Source organism: Haemaphysalis longicornis, unplaced genomic scaffold (assembly GCF_048455015.1).
Source record: "Haemaphysalis longicornis isolate Haplotype H1 unplaced genomic scaffold, Haemaphysalis longicornis Haplotype H1 scaffold_8, whole genome shotgun sequence".
In the NCBI taxonomy this organism is placed as follows: Eukaryota; Metazoa; Arthropoda; class Arachnida; order Ixodida; family Ixodidae; genus Haemaphysalis; species Haemaphysalis longicornis.
In genome coordinates this window covers 186,794,945-186,815,943 of record NW_027526445.1, presented here as the reverse complement: position 1 = coordinate 186,815,943, position 20,999 = coordinate 186,794,945, and the positions used below count along the sequence as shown (strand labels likewise).

Sequence of the window (20,999 nt, the reverse complement as noted above, 5' to 3'; positions counted from 1 at the left end):
TAAGCCGTGTGCTATATCGGCTGTAATAAAGCAATATTTGGCTAGCACGGATCAAAAAAATTTAAGATAAGACATTATTTTGAAGAAACTTGGAAAAAACTACCGACGTCCGAAACAGCACAAGTAGAAAACGCCCTTTTGTGCGTGGACACTGTGAAAAACTTCATCCTAATCCGAGCTGTGAAAAGCCACGGGATAAAGACCGCATCCTTCAAATAAATGAGACCGCAAATCTGTTTTGCCAAACAAGCGATGCTGTTGTTCTTTCACGTGCTCATGTTCCGGTCAATTACCGAGCGAATGCATTAAAATGTTTACTTTCACTGCCCTACTGAGTGATAAAAAATGCGTTATCTTCCGCGACGTAACTAATGCAGCAGGCAGCCGCGCGATAAAGCGGTTTCAGGGAGTGCGCCCACTAAGTGCACAAACTGCGAGGGCGCGTCAGCCTCCCAACAAAGTCATGTGCATGTATTGAGTGGCACGCGCTCCCGTGTTTACTGACATAAAGCATTCGACTGTACAGTGGGCGTCAGGCTTGTCTAGGGCAAGCGAGCTAGCGGCTTCCGAGCATGCTGGCGACATCTGCTGATAGTGGCTGGGTTGGAGATAGCTTGCCATTGCGCGTGCGTGGATCTCGGAGAGACTCGGGTCGGTCGTCTTATAGCATGGGCCCCTCAAAGTTGGAGGCGCCACGCACCACAAGGGGCGCTTTTATTCTGCAGTGCCAATCGTAGGCAGTGACACGGGTAGAAGCGCGTAATTTGACGCGATGCATTATCAGTGCAGCCGTTACCTAATCGCTCAAAAGTATCGACGGAAAGCGCTGCACTGCGCTCTTGTTGCATGCTTTTCGTTTGCTAAACGTGAGATTCAGAAGATTAGCGGAGGTCGTTTTGTAGTATTACGTAACCGCCTGCTGGGTTATTGCACCGCGTCGAACGACGCGTCCATCTGGCCTGTCAACGCTCCCAGCTGCCACTGTGAAAGACAAGCGCCCCTCGAGGGTGGTGGCGTCGGCAAATTTGAGCGGCACATGCGAAACGACGACTGGCCTGACCCTGTCCGAGATAGGCGCACGCGCAATGGCAAGCTATCTCTAACCCAGCAGCTATCAGCAGATGTCGCCAGCACGCTCCGAAGCCGCGCGCTCCCTTGCCCTAGACAAGCCTGATGCGCACTGTACCTCCACCGAACTAGTGGCCCGGACTAAGTTTTTGAGAAATAGATGCAGGAAAAGGCGGTAAAACAGGGAAATACAGTGCCCAGGTTAACAGCTCTGAAGAAAACTGAGCGCTACCACCCTTACAACTTTTGGAAACGCATTAGCTGCAACCTCAACACGTACGTACGCGCACGACAAATTTCCGAGAAGAAGCCCTTACGTTAATACGATTTTCTTCAGCGGAGGAGGGGACGGAGAGGGTGAGCTGTAAAACAGCGCTTCTATTAAAAAAAGTAGGGTTGCCGCGGAAACTTTTCGAGAGAATTCGGAAGCGTAAAGCATCGCGTGTAAGAACGCATCAGACGCACCACCCAGGTTAAGCGATTCTCGAACAACACGCCGGTTGCACTGGTTCTAGCGTGTTTATATCGGTCGAGGCTCGGACAGCAGTTGTTGGAGTACACTTGTACCCGCGAGAGCGTAGGCCAGTGGCTTGATCTGTATGCGTGGCTACACGGATAATATCCGCATCCGCGAAGGGTAGCTCGCATACCTAGAAAAAATATTACCTCCAATAAGCAAAGCCTTCGGTGCTTGTCATACAAAAGTGCGGCTTGGGAGCCAGTTACACAGGCCACGTGTATCCTCTTGAAATGAAAGCGCAATTCTATACCAAAACGAAAAAAAAAGCTTACCCTGGAATTCTCGGTGAGGCTTTCTCGCGGCACACGTGTATCCATGCATTTCTCAGTCTTTCTTCCCTCGGGAACGTGAACACGTGTACCTTCGTGTCCGCGGTGTAGTCGCCGCGGCATCGTTGTACACAGCACTTGCACGGCATCTAAGCGTACTTACTTTGACATTGCCAAAATTTGCAGACGCGGAAACACTCACAGAAACACACAGAAAACGAGCGACTGGACGGCGAAGACGCGCACGTAGAAAAAGACACGCTGGGGAATGCGGAATGTGCGGTGCAGAGGGCGCATCCTGCAGCCCAACGTGTGATTCCAAGAAGTCGGAGTGACAAGACAAGAGGGGTGATCACCTCCGCGGGGCTGCTTAGGGCGAGTGGAAAGGGTGCACCTGCACAAAGCCTTTCTCCCTTTCCAATCGGTGCTCCTACGACCCCGACGACCCCACCGGGAGCTGCCGAAAGAGAAAAAAGAAAAACGTGCAAGGCTGGACAGCATAGCCGCTCCCCAAGCGGAAAGCTGAGGAGTGCCCCTTTGTTTACTTTGCGGGAGACGCCTTCCAAGAATGGCGGACCGGCAGCCCACATGCTCACATCCATGCTGGAAAAGGTCCATTTTCTTTCAAGGTGCCATGCGCTGTAGGGCTGTTTGAATGATCTGAATCACGCGCCACGCACATCATGCCGTAGGTAGCGACCGCGATATTGGGTAGGCGCAGCGGGCGGCGCCGCTTCGGCGCCGTGCTCTAGCTATCGCTAACCGATCGAGTTGCGTCACTGTGTAGCGTCCTCGATAAACATGCACCAGGCTTGCCCCCAAATCCGGCGCGTTGTACAGTGCCCCGCGGCGGTGCGCACCGGCACGGAGCATTAATAGAGGACAAATTGAGCGGTTCTACCCAAATGCCATCTCATTAGCTGTGAAAGAAATTCAAAAATGCTTTCACAATGGCAATAAAGTAGTGCAATATGACACATCACTACTTAAAAGAGATATTTATTGAGAGGCAATGATTTTATGTGGAAGAACACCATATCTTTCTCAAATTGGGAAAAAAATCACGATAGCAGAAGAATTCTAGATTGATTGATTGTAGTGTTTAACGCGCCGACGCAATGCAGGCGATAATGCGCGCAGTAGTGGAGGGGTCCGGGTTAATTTTGACCACCTGGGGATCTTTAACGTGCGCCGAAATCTCGTACACACGGGAAGAGTTCTAGGCCAGAGTGTGATTTGTGAACATTCTCTTTGTCTACTGAACGCAATTTTAAACCTACTCGCGAGAGCGCTCCAATTAATAAACAGGTTTCAAGCTTTCAAATGCCACCACTACTTATTTTTTATACTGAAAATATCTTTTTCTCTTAACTAATTAAGGCGGGAACTGCGAAATGTTTTTCACAGCAAGCATAACCAGCTATTGGACGATGCTGTACATAAATGCTGTGTTGAAAAAGAAGGAATAAAAACTGTTTGTGGTGCTGTTGCATATATGACAAATAAAGAACTAAGGCAGCTGCATTAAATATAGTTGCAGTTTTGAAGTATGCAAAGAAAGATCTCTGTATAGTAGAAAAACTATCAGCAACGTAACTGGGTAATTAAAGAGAAAGTGTTTTCGCAGAATTTATACTGACAGGCAATTCATATTCCTGTGATTGTTAATTAAATAGTTAATTTTGCATATATATTACTTTAGAACTGCGTTAATCAATTGTATATATAAGTAACTGGCCGCATATCTGGCTGCATTTAGTGTAATACATGAATCTGATTGTGTCATATAGCTGTTGTTCAAGCCATGCAGGGTGTCCCAGATATCATGCACCAAGATTAAAAAAAAGAGTAAAGGCGTAACTCGAAGAAAACCTAGTGCATAATGTTCGCAGTACTGTGAAGAAGTGGGCAGCATTTTTTGGTAATGAGACTTAACTAATTAATTGTAATTAATTTTCTAACTCGAGAAGTACTGTCCTAATCACTAAAGTGTCAATGAGGCACTTGCAGGTACCCACGAGGGGCATCTAACTGCGGTATTTTCTGCGGCGAACCAATTGCGTACACATTTATGCTGACTGATAAAGAAAACCCGCGAAATACGAAACATACCACGTGACGGCGCCTCCGCGTGCATCGTAAAGCAACGCCCTCAAACAGGCGGCCTCTGAGTTAGCCAGAATTAAATAAACAAAAGAAATAAAGAAGAAATCGCGACCGAGTTTGTGCCTTATCTGCACACGCGCCCCGCAAATCTCGCTGTGGCTGCTCCTTCCACGCATTCCATTATCAAGGTGATGCGCTGTCTCTTCGGGCAGGTGACAAGGGAAGCAGTTGCTTTCAATCAGCTTATATGGGGATGCTGCTTTACAATGCGCGCGGAAGCTCCTTCACGTGGTATTTTTCATATTTCGGGGGTTTTCTTTGTCAGTCTTAATAAATAAGTAGGCAATTAGTTCATCGGTGAAAATACCACAGTTAGATGCCCCTCGTGAGTACCTACAAGTTCCTCATTGACACTTCAGTGATTAGGACAGTAATTCTCGAGTTAGGTAATTAATTACAATTAATTAGTTAATTATCATTAAAAAAAATTACTGTCTGCTTCTCCACGGTGCTGCAAACATTGTGCACTAGGTATTCTTTGAGTAACGCCATTGCTCTTTTTTAAATCTTGGTGCACGATAGCTGGGACACCCGGCCTGTATAACAAAGAACGTAGCGCCATATATGGATGTAGAAGGCGCCAGATATGGGTTGACCAGGCCATATACGGTTGTACTTGACGCCATATATGGGTTGGACGCGCCATATATGGCTCCACGTGGGGCCACATATGGCCATATTTGGCGCCATATATGGGCTGGCCACGCCATATATGGCCCTATTTGCCCCCATATATGGCAAGTTATAGCCTGATATGAACACATATATAGCTATATATGGCCACATATAATTTATATATGGGCCATATATGGCATTTTCGTAAGGGGCTTGGCTGCCGCCGAACGGGACGAGAGCGGAGTGACGCGCAACAAGAGTAGGCGCCACCCCCCAAGTGTTTTAGGCGCCGGCTGATTCACCCCCGTGTTCGGCGGGCAAGGCTTCGAACGGAGGGTTCCGCAGCGGCGGTGACAGGCGAGATGACACACGTAGCAGTTCGGCGACGCTTCGAAACATACTCGAGCTTCTCGATGGTCCAATTGCAAACACTCCCGTACGTTCCGTACGTTACGTGCTTACCGTATGTACCGGGGCCCGACTGGGTCGTTCATATTTGGTGGCCACTTCCGCTGACCGGACGCCCCCGCCTCGCCATGCGCTCGCTAGGCCCGGAACACACGGAATGCTAAAACTCTCCAATGTAATAGCATTTGCAGTATACAACCTCCTTGATTTGCAGTTAGCTAACTTCTGTTCGTACACACCGAGCGCCCCTTGACGGACACCAGGTAACACGAAACCTCAATTCTTGAGCAAGACGGCCTCCGTGTTTTATGTTGTCAAGGACAAACCTCGCTCTTCCTCAGCGCGTTTGTTCGCTCCTGCAGTTCAGACAGGCACGCACACAGATCTCTCGTGGTCTACCTTCCCAGTGCTTGCCTACACACCCCTTCACCAGCTCCCTATGACGCTGAAACAATTGCGTGACGACATCGCGTGGCGGCAGAACCCACCGCTATGGTGCCAAACGCATAAATGCGAACTTTGAAAGCCTTCCTGCCCCGCACTAACCTATAGCATCTCGTACACACGCGTTCCCAACATCGACGACGACCCGTCGCGCGCATGAAAACCGTAGGCTGTATACGCGCCGCCATCTTTTCGGTGGGCTATACGGTATACGCTATGTGAATGCTCTCAAATCTCTTACGGAACAACGAATGAAATTACGCCTTCATAATATACCGCTATGTGAATGCTCTCAAATCTCTTACGGAACAACGAATGAAATTACGCCTTCATCATTTTCAAGCGCAACAACTATACTAGCCGTTTGTTCGCCTCGGGAAACTAAAGCAATCGATTTCTAAATAGGAAAAATAAACGCCAGTGCTTATTACAACGCGCAACTGTTGCCGGTCAGGCCAAGTAAGAGAGGAACACCGTAAACTGTCATGGCGACACGGCACAAGAGCGGCAGTTTTCCATCTCGTATGTACGAAAATGAAAGTAGAATACGATGCTTATGGAAGTTCCAATGCGTGGCTAAACCGCGACCACAAACTCAACATAACTGCCACAGCAAATGGTCGCCATATCCGCGTGCCCCCCCTTCGGGGTTCCGGAGCAAGTCTGCAATAACTGATACTTTCCGTGAATTCGCCACGGACGGTTTCTCTGGTTGCTATAAAGTTTTGTCATTTGCTTTCAGATGCTAGCGTGACCGAAAGCATGTGCGCAATTTTTAGAGGCAATCAAAAATAGTTCAAGGTTTACACTATGTACGTATCATTCATAAGACACTATTGGCTCTCACAAATGACATCGCCCGTTTCTGTGCCGCAAAGGCGACTGGAAAGATGCAACGACGGCGCTAGTGAGTATGCGTTAGACGAAACTTTATACTGCCATAATCGAGATTAGTTACAAAAAAAAAAGTATATTCCACTGCTACCGCGGACGTTTTGACACTGCCACGAGGCAACAGCAAAGCTGCGCCTCCTCTCGCGGGAGCCACGTCGCAGTCACCTCCGTAGACTAGGGCGCTGTTCAGCTGGTCGCGCGACGGTGTCATCCGCTTCCAGTCGGGGGACGACGTGGAAGAGCGTGACTACGCGGACACGAATGGAAGCGAAGGCGCGGGGTCGACGGCAACTGTTCAAGGCAGCAGCGCGTCGAGCACTCCAGCGGCGGCCACACCACCCGTACGTCGTCTTCGCCGGCTTCGGAGGTGATGCGAGGACTCGAGCCGCGCTGCAAGAAGTGCGTCGGCGACGAAGTCACGGAGGCGCCCTTCATTCGCCCGTGCCACCGCATGAGCCTTGAGGAGCGCACGAACGGAGGCCCTGGCGGCACATCCTGCCTTTCGTGCGGTGCAGCGGCTACGGGGCGGCGCGAGACCGAACCGACGTGGCGCTGGTTTTGGGAGAAAGAATCGCGAGCGGCGCCGACCATGTTTTTCGTGGCCGATCTGACATCTGGCACTGGCGACATCGCTGTCCCGACCATGGCACGGCCGTACGTGCCGTTCCAGAGGCCCTCCAACTCGCCGTGGTCACCTGCCGAACTGGCAGGGCTGCGTGCGTTCGCCATCTCGCGGGTGGCATCCGTCGCGTTCTTCGTCCTCTTCTCAGTCGAGCCCACGCAGAGCCGTGGAAATCTTCGTCGTCTTCACTTCTCCAAACCGCCCCGTCACAATATCACACGAGCACGCATGTAATTAGCGAGACTGCCAGGATCCATTGGTCGGTCTTGTTGGTCGTTTTTTTGCTTGAATTTGAGGGGGGAAGGGGGGGGGGGAAGAGAACAGCGCCACCACTCTGCGACGGAGGATGACCATGCAGCGAAGCAGGGAGCATGCCCAATGAGTGCACGAAACAAACCACGGTCGTAATTTGCGATTCAGCATATAAGTATTAGCTCAATAAAGTTTGGAAGGACTGGTGTTTCATTATGTGGGGCTGTCTGTCCGTTTCCCTCCTGCGTCGTAGGCGTCTTACTGCATGAGTAACAAACAAGACCGAACCGCTCGGCCGCGGAAAACAGCAGCCAGGTCACATCCGGCCGTCAGACAGCAACGTTGAAATCTTCCACCAGCGCGACATCGTTAACCGCGTTAACCGCGTTGACCCCCCCTTGCACGTGTAATTGGAAACCGGTGATGTGAGCGTGCTTATTTATACGTGAAGGACGTCGGGCAAAGTGTCGCTCCGGAAGCCCTTCAAGCTGAACCAAAAGAAAGAAACTGGCCGCGTATCTGCTCCTTTCGTTGCAAATGTCGACAAAAGACGATAGTCTTTGCCGACATTTGCCAAGTAAATGCCTCCCTTCGCTTTCCCGCTCACCTCTCACGCTGTTAGTCTTCCGTCGCGCTCCTCTCAAGGTAAACTCGCTAAAGTTTTGCTCAAGTCGATTTAAATTTAGCACGTTCCACTCCTGCAGGCCGGGCCTTATAACGGCGGAGGCGCCCTACTTCAATGCTTACAGTACTGCGTTATCCCTAGCCCACGTGCGTTCCAAGTAGAACGTAGAGCCTATTTAGTGGAACCTTTCGTAACTGTTGCCGCTTGATTTCTTAAAATGCCACCAGAAGCTATTGTGGCGCGGGCAACAGTAGGCGACGGCGGAGTGAATTTTTTTTCTGCAGTGGATGTAGTATTTCATTTCGCAAAAATCAAGCATCTATGATTTTTTTTATAAAAGAACACTGCAAATATCACTTGTGCATTATTTTGTTGTCTTATATTTGCGTAACGTCTTGTTCTTGTTCAACAATGTTGACAAGTATGAACATTACACCGCACTTAGAGGGGCAGATTTAGCTGCGACTAGTTTTACTTTGGCCGGGTGGCTGAATCGGGTCATAGACAGACAGACATACAGACAGACAAAAATTTCTGGGTTTAAGTAGCCCAAGAAAGACTATCGTCTTAAAAAAAAAAAACGCCGGCAGGAACGTCACACGAGCTTTTCAGGAAGAGAACATAAGAGTTCTTGGGTGCAAAAAATTTCCGGTCGACGCCGATTTATCTACGCGCGCTGCACGTATGTGGACACCGAGGCATACACAGCTTCGCTGCAGCTGTAAAGAAGAGCCCAGTCGCCATGGTAAATTCACAAAATATTCATAAGTCGAGGTGGGCGAGTTCTCGCGTAACGCTAAGAGTACTTCTAAGCAGTCAATGTTCTTAGTAGGTGACGCAACCTTACCCGCAAGTGGTTTGAAATAAGCCAGCAATCAAAGACGGAGTATGGCCTTGGGTTCTCCTCGTCAAGCAAAGTAGAGTGTATTGACCAGCGCAGTACGCAACGGGAGGGGGCCGCACTTACTCTGCTTGTTATCTAACAATATATCCCTGTCCGATGCACCGGCCGCTACACTTACGCTGGTTCGACGTCTGCTCGCTACGCAACGATCAACCCTTTTGCAATGCCGCCGGAGAACTCGACTTTCTAACATGAAAGGCAGATTAGGTAAAATGCGCTCAATGCGTTCCAAATACATATTTTCAAACTTTTATCTGACTCCTCGTCTGTTCTACTTTTTGCCCCCTTTCCATGTTCTTTTTTCTTTTTTTCGGCAGAAGCTAGGGGGCGGTCCTGCTATTTCACGGGAGGAAATTCTGCGTGCGTCAATGGTATTCCCTCAACCCTTCAACGGCACATTTTAGATCACCCTAAAATAGAGCAGCAGAAATTAGCCCTTCAAGAAGGCACCAAAAGAATCGTCTAAGAAATATCTCCAGTCGACCTCAAATTTGCGAGAGCACACTGCTGTGACAGCCGGAAGCACGTGATAACAAGACGAGCTAACAAAGAATATCGTTCGGCAGTCATGTCGAAGATGGCAGTACCCGAGCAGAGTGGTGCACCAAAGTCGAGTACACGTCGTCGGCACCTATGCCCCTTGCTAGTCTACCGATCAGGCCAGGAACATAGGTGCGAAAGCTCCACCGAGATTGCGTCCCGCGCCGTCGTGACACGCAGAGAAGGCGAGATTTTGTGGCGTGAGCTACACTGGCCGAGGATGAGCAATTTCGCGTGGACCCTGAAGGGCCGTGCTGCGCAAGCGCGAGGTGCATTGGATTTGGATTGGATTAAATTGGATTGAATTGGAAATCCAATCAAATTAGAGTACGGGTGTGTAGATAATTGGGTCTGCACATTCGCCGGTCTGCGAATTCCAGGAGCGACGTCATAGCCGCGGCAGACGCACTGGCGCCGGCGCGTGCCCAGCTGTGCGCCTCCGTTGCGCAGTAGCAAAGTCTGACTCTGCGCCGGAGCCGCTTGATAGCCGTTTCGCGTGGCTCCTGGAGAGCCGTGCTGCGCATGCGCTAGGAGCAGTGACTGAACTGGATTGCTGAGCTCACGCTGCGTAATCCTGGCATAGCAGAGCTAAGCCACTGCTAATTTTTGCGACGCAGCCATTTCCGCGCGCACACGACGTGTCCGCTCCCTCCGTATGCCGGGCGGCGAGCGCGGCAAAGTGACTTTACTCCCACGGACAGTGCAGAACACCGCCCCTATCCCACACTCGATCTACGCCGTCGCAGTGGCAGATGTTTCAACATGGTTTCAACGCAGCATCGAGAATGAGCCGGATCACCCGGCCAGCTCATTACTGAGCAAAGAACAGGCGCACGTGCGAACAAGTTAAGCCGGGTAGAGCACCGTTCAGCATGTCAAGCGAGCCACCTCATTTGCATCCCAATCGCGGGGCACATCTCGACTCAGAACAAGGAAACCACCGACGAGAGAGGAGAGTGCACGCAGGAGAGACGCGATAGCGTCGTTCCCGTTCCAGCACTGTCGGCGACGACCAGCGGACACGCCCAACGTTACTATTTGACACGCCGAGTGAACAACTCGCAAGGATCGGGCGTTCTGGGAAGAAGATCGCCCCTGGCAAAAAGAAGATGGCGAGAAGTATCTGCTTCAGCAGAAAGATGGGCAGCGCTCGAGAGTCAGGCGATCCCACCCTCTCCCCTGGCTATGCATACAGCGCGCATCGAATTACCCGCGAAACGCTTCCGTGTGCCCGCGTGGCGGGCAGTTCAAAGGCAGAAGGGGACGAGAACTCCGCGCGGGAAGAAAAAAAAAAAAAACGCATCATCGAGCAGGGCCAGCTGCAGGGTTCCGGCTGCGCTGCCGCCACATGTGGCTCCCACCACCGTGCCGGCACGGGCACGGACGCCCGGCTGACACCAGGCCGGAGGCGCTTCGGCTGCGGAAGACCGCAGCTCGTTCCTGCTGCCAGATGTGCGCAGCAGGAACGATGGGCCCGAGAGGAGAAGACGAGGGGCACAGAATTGGCCTTGGCAACAGTGGACGATAGATTGGCGCAGCCTCCCCTTGTGATGCAATGAAGGCGAAAGTATTACATAGAGTCCAACTGTTCCTCTTAGGGTTCAGTGTTCTTCGTGGCCGAGAGAAGCGGAAGCGGTGTTGCGCCTTGCTTCAGCTTCCCCATCTTTTCTTTTTTTCATTAGAAAGCGCGGGAAGGCGGGGGGATTCGAATTGGATGAGCATAAACTGAGCGCGCGGGAAGTGCCTCGGAATTTCCTCGGTGCTCTGCCTACTGCGACGGGGTCTGGTGCGTGCAGTGATGTTGCGACGCCAGGCGGCAGCGGGCCAGCCAGCTAGCAAGCGCCTAAATATCGAAAGTACGGGAACCGACACCCCACGGACCATAGACGATGGGTGACCCGCGGCCACGACACGACGCTCGTTGGCCCCGTTAGATGCCCCATTTTCGGCTTACCCCACTGAGCACCCCGCAAAGAGGAACGGAGGCATCGCGTCGGGAGGCGATTTTCTCGACTATTTCGTCGTCGAGGCACAGAGAAATTCGCGCTGTATGCGGCCTTTATTTCAGGCGAACGTTGGGAGCGTATAGTGTCCGTCGCGTGAATGACAAGAAAGAGCAGAATGCGGTTTAGATGCGGCACAAAATACCCCGGAGGAGACGCGATAGGGGCCGGGCGTGCAGGCAGTCCGTCCAAGTGGATTGCCGAGCTACTGGCATGCTTTGCTACGCGCTCGTGCTACGCATGGTCCACCAGGAGGGCTGAATACAGGCACTAGCGGCGTGCCGCAGCCGACGTGGAATCCCGGCAAACGCTGGGCTAAAGTGTCCCGGGGAGTTCCGGGAAGGTGCGAACCCGCGCAGGTTCGCACACCACCTCGGCAGGCCGTGTTCACAGGGGGCTGTAACACAGGTGTTCCCTTGGAGATGCTCACTCGGGTGCCCGCACAGGCACACCCGTGAGCCGTGGATACACAGGCGCCCAGCATTGCGGAGGGCACGTCCGGGAGTCGCGTTTCGGGCGCCCCACATTTTCCCCGCTACACCCCCCCACTCCCCCCCAAAGGGCGCGCACCGCGGGTTCTCCCAGGCACGTAGTACACGCGCGAGCGAGGCCGGCCGTTCGATAGCCCGCGCTGGACACTCCAAATGGAAGCCCGCGCGGGAAATCGCACGCTTGCGCGTACGACACGCGGCTCCGCGACACGACCGCGGACGGAACTGCAAGCCGCCATTACTGACACGGTTGGGAACGCGAACCATGTCGCCCAGAATGCAAACACAGCGCGACTGCGGAGAATTCCGCGCCACATCTGAGGGGCGAAACTAATTCGCCTGGCTGGGGTGTGCCGCGAACGAGCCGTAAAACCTGACGCGTTGAAGCTGCATGCCCCCTCCTCTCATTACATGAGCTCCGCTATTCCAACTTCGCAGGCCGAGATTACCCACAAGGGAGCGAATCTCACGGCAGCCGGGGAAACAGACCCACACAGTTGTTATAATACACGACTTTGTTCAATTCGAAATTTAAAAAAAAAAGACAACTCTTTGGCAACGCACTCAGCCAAACTAGGTGGCTTTGACTCACCCCATTCCAGCCACGAAGCACGTTTTTTTAACAAAAGTAAATAAATAAACGGAAGAAATATTGAAAAACTTTCATATTTCGCGCAACAGTGACGCAAAATGGGCAGGAGCGACGTACTATCAGCTGGCCCTAAAAACATAGTTACCAGTGTGTTAACTCCAAGTGGTACAATCAAACAAAACTACAGGCCACACTATGTTTGCCTAGTCACGCTTCTTGACGGGTAAATAAAAATGGTATGACTGTCATAGGGAAAGAGCGGTCTTCTTAATTTACCAAACAATATTCTGTCTTTATGGCCCCTTTAATGACACGTGGCCGGGGCGTTCTTTCGGCCGCCAGTTCCCGCTAGTGCATCAATACGGTCGGTCCATTTTATTCCTTCTTTCGAGTGGGCTTGCTCGTATCTGTTTTTGAGCGTCGAAACGCCGCGGCAGGTGGGAGATTTCTGTCGCGATTCACGGCCCGTCCTTCGCAAAAGGCCCAGACAACGACAGCTTGTCCTGGGTGCAAAGGACACGACGGCCAACAAAACTGCAAAGTTACGTATACGCCATCAGTATCGGATCACTTTCACGGCTGGCTACTATACAACAAGAGACCTCTTCTATTTGTCATCTTGGACTGCTCCTTAGCTGCTCCAAAGCAGCTTCGTAGTTTATTTGCCCACGGGATTTCTATAGAGCGCAAGTCGGCAGGTTCAGCTTCGGGAACATGTCGTCAGTGAGCTCCTGCTATGGGGCACGCTATAATAGAATTAATTCCCTGGTGGTGTGCTGGTTCAGGAATATGATTTGGATGGCCTTCTGACGCCGTCATGCACTAATACTGTTCGTTTTCACGAGTCATGGAGGGTCTTCTGCAGGAGGGGGACGACGAGTGGTGAGCGCGAGTGGTGGAGGTCGCGTAGGGAGCATGAGTGTTAGTGAGTGCGTGAGGAACGGAATGGAATGGATGACTTTATTATAGGAGGAGGCCAATAGGCCATGTTGGGGGACATGGGAAAAAGGGTAGGGGAAGATATAAAGTATTCACTGCACTGTGAGGGTTCACTTAGAACGGTATGCACAGTTGAATTTGTGGCGAGGACACTCTAATACGACCATGATCGGGGTGTGCAATAGGAGCCGTTCAGGAGACACAAAGGGTGTTTTTGGGGAGCCATCTAGAGAGTGGGTGAACGATCCGCCATCATACTACTTTATAGAGACCTGCGAAAAATGTTTTTCTGTGTGAGTGAGTGGCGCCCAGTTTTCCCGAGGTATGCTACGGAGAGAGCAGTTTCAACTAACGCAGGAACTGCCCAAAAACTGCTCTGAGCAGGCAAATAATACAGACCAAAGTTCAGATAGGAAGAGCGCGCCAAGTATTCAGCTAAAATACGATCTAACGAAGTCACCGGGAACCGAGAATTATTTCGTTAAATCGAGAACTTGGTAAAATCGGGACTATCACTGTACAAGCAGTTGATTCCAAAAATTAGACGTCCAGAAGAATACACACCCCAGCAGCTACCATGACATCGTTACTGCGGCAGCCGCGGCTCTCGCCTGCCAGTAATTTAGCCATGCGCTAAAAGTCCACGGTGAAAACAGTAATGAGAAAACGCTAGATAAACAGAAAAACATACCTCGTGCGCGAAGCCAGTAAAGCAGAAACAAAAGGCAAAGATCGCAGCAAATGCGGAGGTTGGAAATCCCTGACTGAAGCCGAGTCTATCTCGTAGAGCTTCGTAAAAGCGAAACTAGATGATTTGCAGACGAAATTATGAGGGCTGATCGAACGAATGCAGACGCCATGTATGTGCGGGGTTTGTGCTTCTACTATGAGGACAACATTGAAAAAGCCCTTCAGCACTTTCAGCAAGTTTTGCGACTAGCCCCAGACCACCCGAAGGCATCAGTGGCATACAAGGTTTGTGCTTTCTTGCTGATTTTGAGTAGCAGGGTGGCTCTAAGTTTTGAGTGGCCCTGTCGCGTTTCTCGAAGCTTCCCCCTGCCGATGCCACGCACTGGAAGCAAAGGGCTACGGTATGTTGCCCGCGCTGCTTTCTATTTTCGTTTTCATTTTCTTTTGCGAGAGTGATGACCCCGCCGTGTCGAAATGTTAACTGCGAAGCATGCCGAACCACGGAATGAGCCAGTCGCGTTAAAAAAAAAACTACGCAATTTTGGAATTGCACATTGGGGCTTGGGGTGCGGCCTGATCCCGGCGACCATTGCCGGCAACGCACTCCCTCACCAGAGCAGGATTGGCCACCCTGGTGTAGTAACGGCCACAACCTCCCATGAATACGCCAATTAACCCTCGGCCCTCAGTCCCCAGCGGCTGCGAAGCAACTGACCACGGCGGCGGTCAGACCTGTGACGTAGCAGAGGGTGCTAAGAATCCCTGGACCCGGACAGGCCGCCAATGGAATCTGAACCTGGCAACGTTTAACGCGCGAACCTTATCTAGCGAAGCAAGTCTCGAGGTGTTGTTTAATGAATTAGAGGGCATTAAATGGGATGTAATAGGGCTTAGCGAGGTTAGGAGGACGGGTGAAGCCTTTACGGTGCTGAAAAATGGACACGTCCTATGTTACCGTGGTCTAGAGGACAGAAGAGAACTGGGAGTGGGATTTCTAGTCAATAAAAGCATAGCTGGCAACATAGACGAATACTATAGCATTAACGAAAGGGCCGCAGGTCTTGTAATTAGGCTCAATAAGAGGTACAAGCTCAAGGTGGTGCAGGGCTACGCGCCCACATCCAGCCACGACGACCAAGTAGTGGAACGCTTCTATGAAGATGTGGAATCGGCAATGGCTAAAGTAAAAACACAGTATACCGTAGTTATGGGGGACTTCAATGCTAAAGTAGGCAAGAATCAGGCTGGAGACAAGGCAGTTGGCAACTATGGTATGGGCTGTAGAAATAGCAGGGGGGACCTACTAGTTGAGTTTGCAGAACGGAATAACCTACGGATAATGAATACCTTCTTCTGTAAACGGGAGAGTCGGAAGTGGACCTGGAGGAGCCCGAATGGGGAGCACAAAAATGAAATAGACTTCATATTATGCGATTACCCTGGCGTTGTGCAGGACGTGGAAGTGCTCGGAAGGGTAAGGTGTAGTGACCACCGTATGGTAAGATCTCGAGTTAGGCTAGATTTGAGGAGGGACCGCAACAAGCTAGTACGAAAGAAGCCAATAAATGAGCTAACAGTAAGACATAAAGTAGAAGAATTCAGGATCGCGCTGCAGAACCGATATTCCGCCCTTAACATGGAAGCCGAGCTAACGACACAGGAAGCCAGCGACAACCTTACACGCATTATCACGGAATGTGCAGTAGAAGTCGGGGGCACTATGGCTAGACAGGATACTGGTAAACTTTCACAGGAGACGAAAGATCTAATCAGGAAACGGCAAACCATGAGAATCTCTACCGCAGCTGACAGAATAGAACTAGCCGAGCTCTCGAAGTTAATCAATAAGCGGAAGACAGCTGACATACGGAAGTATAATATGGAGAGGATCGAATACGTTGTAAAAAACGGAGGTAGCCTGAAAGCAGCGAAGAGACGTCTTGGCGTGGGGAAAAATCAGCTGTATGCACTTAAGGATAAGCAAGGCAATGTCATCACAAATAGGGATAAAATAGTCACAGTGGCCGAGGAGTTCTATAGAGATCTGTACAGTAGCCGGGACATACAGGATTATGCCGAACGAGACAGTAGTTCAGCGGAGATAGACATCCCACCAGTAACGACCGAAGAAGTAAAGAAGGCTTTGAAAGAAATGAAAGGGGGCAAAGCACCTGGTGAGGATCAGATAACAGCAGACCTCTTGAAGGATGGCGGAGAAATTGTACTTGAAAAACTGGCAAACCTGTATACGCAATGCCTAATGACCGGAATGGTACCGGAATCTTGGAAGAACGCGAACATCATCCTAATCCATAAGAAAGGCGACATGATGGACTTGAAAAATTATAGGCCGATCAGCTTACTGTCAGTCGTCTACAAGGTATTTACCAAGGTAATCGCTAACCGAATCTCTGCAACCTTAGATTTCAGTCAACCTAAAGAACAAGCAGGGTTCCGTAAAGGTTACTCAACAATGGACCATATTCACACGATCAATCAGGTGATAGAGAAGTGCGCTGAGTATAATGAACCCCTATATTTAGCCTTCATAGATTATGAGAAAGCATTTGACTCGGTCGAAACCCTAGCAGTCATTCAGGCATTACGGAACCAGGGGGTAGATGAGCAATACGTAAGAATACTAGAGGATATCTACAATGGGTCTACAGCTACCATCATCCTCCATAGAGAGAGCAGTAAAATACCTATAAGGAAGGGTGTCAGACAAGGAGACGCTATCTCTCCAATGTTATTCACAGCATGCTTACAAGAAGTATTCAGAACGCTGGACTGGGAACAGGTGGGAGTAAGGGTTAATGGAGAATATCTCAGTAACCTCAGATTTGCTGACGACGTTGCGTTGCTAAGTAACTCGGGGGACGAATTGCAAAGCATGCTTTCTGCACTGGGCGAACAGAGTAGAACCGTGGGCCTGAAAATTAATATGCAGAAAACTAAAGTAATGATCAATAACCTCGGGACAGCACAGCAGTTTGAGATAGGTGGCGAGGCAGTGGAAGTGGTAAGCGAATATATCTACTTAGGCCAAGTTGTGACCCCAGATCCCAACCATGAGGCAGAGATAATTAGAAGAATCAGAATAGGGTGGGGTGCATATGGCAGACATTCCCAGATAATGAATAGCAGCCTACCATTGTCGCTGAAGAAGAAAGTGTATGACAGCTGCATATTACCGGTACTCACCTACGGGGCAGAAACTTGGAGGCTGACTAAGAGGGTTCAACTTAAATTGAGAACGACTCAGCGGGCAATGGAGCGGAAAATGCTAGGTGTAACATTAAGGGACAAGAAGAGAGCGGAGTGGGTCAGGGAGCAAACTGGTGTTAAAGACATATTGGTAGAAATTAAAAAGAAGAAATGGACGTGGGCAGGGCATGTAATGCGAAGGCAAGATAACCGCTGGTCGTTAAGGGTAACAGAGTGGATCCCTAGAGAAGGCAAGCGCTGCAGGGGGCGGCAGAAAGTTAGATGGGCAGATGAGATCAAGAAGTTTGCGGGGATAAATTGGTCACGGTTGGCACAGGACCGAGGTAATTGGAGAATACTGGGAGAGGCCTTTGCCCTGCAGTGGGCGTAGATAGGCTGGTGATGATGATGATGATGATGATTCGTTCTTTTCTGTCCTGGCGCAATAATCTTCGCGTCGTTCTGACGAAACAAATTCGAAATTGCTCCTTTTTTAAATGGGTCTGTCTATCAAAATAGTTTGCTAAATAGGGAACCACGCTGAATCTATTTCGTTAATTCGAGTTCATATAAGCATTGAGCTGTATAGGCCCTAGCTGCGAGGAATCCGAATTTGTTCGTTATATTCGGAAATTCGTAAGATCGGGTTTCGTTAGATCGAGTTCTGACTATTGCAACAGAGGATCAGCCAAAGCCGAGGAAGCATCGCACGCAGGATCGCACTTTGACAGGAAAGTCGCATGATGAAGCAGTTTGGTGGTGTAGACAAGGCCATTGCGCGGAAAACGGCGCTGCGAGGAGTACGGCACCGCAGTGCAAAAAAAAAAAGAAAACACTGCCGAATAAAAACTTTTCTGCAGAGAAAGTCGCCCCGCTCCCACGCGGCTGCAAATCTTGTGCGGCAGCGGGTGCGCAGAAAAGACGAGGAGAACTGGCAAATACTGCGCAACAAGCCGCGGTTAGACAGCGCAGCCGCAGAAGACTGCATCAACTTTGACGTGACCTTCCATCCCTGCGCTCAATACACGTGGCGACACTCCGGCTCCGATCGACATGCCTATTCTCGACCAGGCTGACGCGATACTCTGAGGGGGATATTGTACTGCGTATACGCGCGCAAAGATCGCGAGACACTTTTGGGCCACGCTTTTCGCGCTTATCGGCCAAGCTTACGGGTCGCGCAAAGCGATAAAAGACGCAGGGATCAGCCAGAATTGGCAACTCCACCGTGCCACTCGAATTTTAAAGACACGACAAACAAAACGGCGTGTAAGGCGTTAAGAGGCCGGACGACACGTATACCACAGTAATCTCTGCAGCGTCCTTTTCTTACACCTGGCAGCATTAAAGTGGGAGTGGCCGCGCGTGCTTTCTTCCCACACTAGATCATGCGTAATTATCCTTCCGGAAAGCAATCTTGATCAATATTATTTGCTTAGCACACGACCAACAGAGGGCAAAGGCCATCAAAATAATTTCTAAATAAATGTGGCACCAAGGTAACCATTAAAATCGGTCATTGTAAAGTTGTCCAAAAGAGAAATAGAATGCCTGGTGCATATGGGCCAGGTTGCGACAACGGTTTACACCGTGGTTGCGACATAATCTGATCTCCGTCAGAAACTCGAAAAGCACGCTTAATAGAAAACGTGGGGCGCACGCTGAAAAGTGTGAGGGATGCAGTGTAGAGCCACTAAATAAGCTCATATATCCGTACAGTTCTGGGAATTGGGAAGTGTTTACGTCGTTCTGGGTCGTCTGCATTACATTTAACCGTAGGGTGTGAATTGTTCGCCGCGCCTGTCACACGAGGGTCTTGAAGATCACGTTTGCAAGCGTGCGGCCCATTCGTAATCCTCCATGAATCTGTTGTGCGTGTCAGTTGTGCATCGTCCCAAGCGTGGTTTTATTACCTGCAGCTTGTTTGTCTGTTTACTCCATTCAGCGAAACGTCAATCCGCACTGTTTTGAGGACAGGCTTTGAAACTCCGCGGTTCGGATTTGAGCTGCCGAATAAAGTTTGCCCTCTCTCTCCATTCAGCTTGCCCTATTTTGGGAAGCCGTTTTACGCGCAGCTATCTTCTCGCTCTCGATTACAAAACTGAAAGTGTGCGGTCCACAGTTGCTGTCACGATCCGCTCGCAAGAAAACTGGCTCTGCTGAAAGGATCGTGCTCCAAATCAGGCCCCCCTTCATTTCGCAGCGTATATCGACGCTCGGAGCAGATCATATTTCGTGTGGGTGTGCGCGCGGCGCCGTGGAGTTTGCCATCTGGGCAAAAAACGGCTCGCCCGAACCTCGCAGACGACAGGGTCTGCACACCGACAAAGTTATCGCATCGCCGACTCGCAAGAGCGAAACGGGAGCACATCTTGCGCGACGCGCGGACATGTGGTAAGCACATGCGTCAGTTCTCGACGCGAGATGTAAAATGAGCATTGACATCCCGTCTAGCACACCCGAGCCCCCTTCAGGGCGCGCGTCACTGCGTAAATCATCGCACCAACTGCGAAATTCACTCGGAACATTGTGAAAGCCGAAGGCTTCTTCAGACACGGTGTGTGACTGGACGCAAGCTCACCTGTCGTAGAGGCGGTTGTCCGTTTCGCAGCGCTCGTCACGGCGTTCCATCCACTGCTTGCCGTGCCTGCACGTCGTGAGCAGGAGCACGTCCCGGCCGTTGTTCAGGTGGTGCAGAGCGTTCCTCGTGTCCGAGCCGATGCCGTACACGTAGCGCTTGCCTTTGAACACCAGCAGGTAGCCCTTGTCCACGGGGCCTGCTCCCTGGATCGCCGGCTTGCCGCCGCGTTCGGGGTGCGAGCGCGGAAACAGGGGCAGGGCGATGTCGAAGCCCGGCCGGAAGGCGGACTCCGGGACGCTGCTCTTGGCCAGCATGGCCAGCCCGATGTCGAGGCTGAGCTCCTCGCTGTAGTCGGGCCAGGTGCCCGAGAAGAGGTTGAAGATGAGGTGGTTCTGACCGCCATTCCACAGTGGCGAGTCGGTGAGCCGGGCCGTCCGCGCGTAGTCGGGACTGAGCGGGTCGCGATCCAGCGTATCCACGGATGGCACAAACACACACGCCTCGGACGCGTCCGTGGTCGCGTAGCTCGACTGGCGGATCACCCTCAGGATCCGCTGGTACACCGCCGACGCCGGAGGGGCGTCCGGCTCTGGCGGATAGACGAACACCTTGAATTCACGGCCGCGGCAGCGGGAAAAGTCGAAGCACGAGTGCATGCGGCAGCGACTAGCGTCCGGCGACGCGGTAGCAGCCGCCGCCGAGCCGCTACGCAGCGCCTCGCGCAGACGCCGTCGCGACACGGACAGGTCCTCGGCGTCACCGCTGTCCGTGTAGGGACGCAGGGAGCCGCTCGCGTAGCTCTGCTGTCGTCCATGGGCGCTGAGCACGACGTGCCGGTAGCACAGAACCAGCAGGACCGAAACGCAACTAGCCAGTAAGAGGAGCAGGTAGCGCTTTTTGGCTTGCATCAGGGGCGACCCCCGGGGCCTCGGGCGTCCCGGATCGCGAGTGCGGCACCCCTCCCCGTGGGCGCCCGGCTCACGGCATCCCAGGTGTCAGCGCTCGCCGACACGGCCTCGAAGTCCGAGCACGAGACGCCGCCGTCAGCGACGACGCAGCCATCTTGGCGACGCCGCTCCACTCCGAGCGAGCGTTGGCTGCCGCGCGCAGACGACAACGCCGGCGCGGTGCTGCTCGCGACTTTTTGCGTTCGCCCGCGCGCTCCGCTA

At 51.6% G+C, this 20,999-nt stretch overlaps 1 protein-coding gene across 1 annotated transcript in view; it reads right to left on the bottom strand.

The window, feature by feature from the left end:
• The window catches only part of Ttv (exostosin glycosyltransferase 1 ttv), a 157,228-nt gene extending 136,263 nt beyond the window's left edge, over positions 1-20,965 (bottom strand). Inside the window, exon 1 of the mRNA XM_077681185.1 lies at positions 19,831-20,965. Within this exon, the coding sequence (XP_077537311.1) occupies positions 19,831-20,738 (908 nt within the window). The 5' untranslated portion in view covers positions 20,739-20,965. The remainder of the gene's footprint in view (positions 1-19,830) is intronic.
• Between the last annotated feature and the right edge of the window lie 34 nt (positions 20,966-20,999).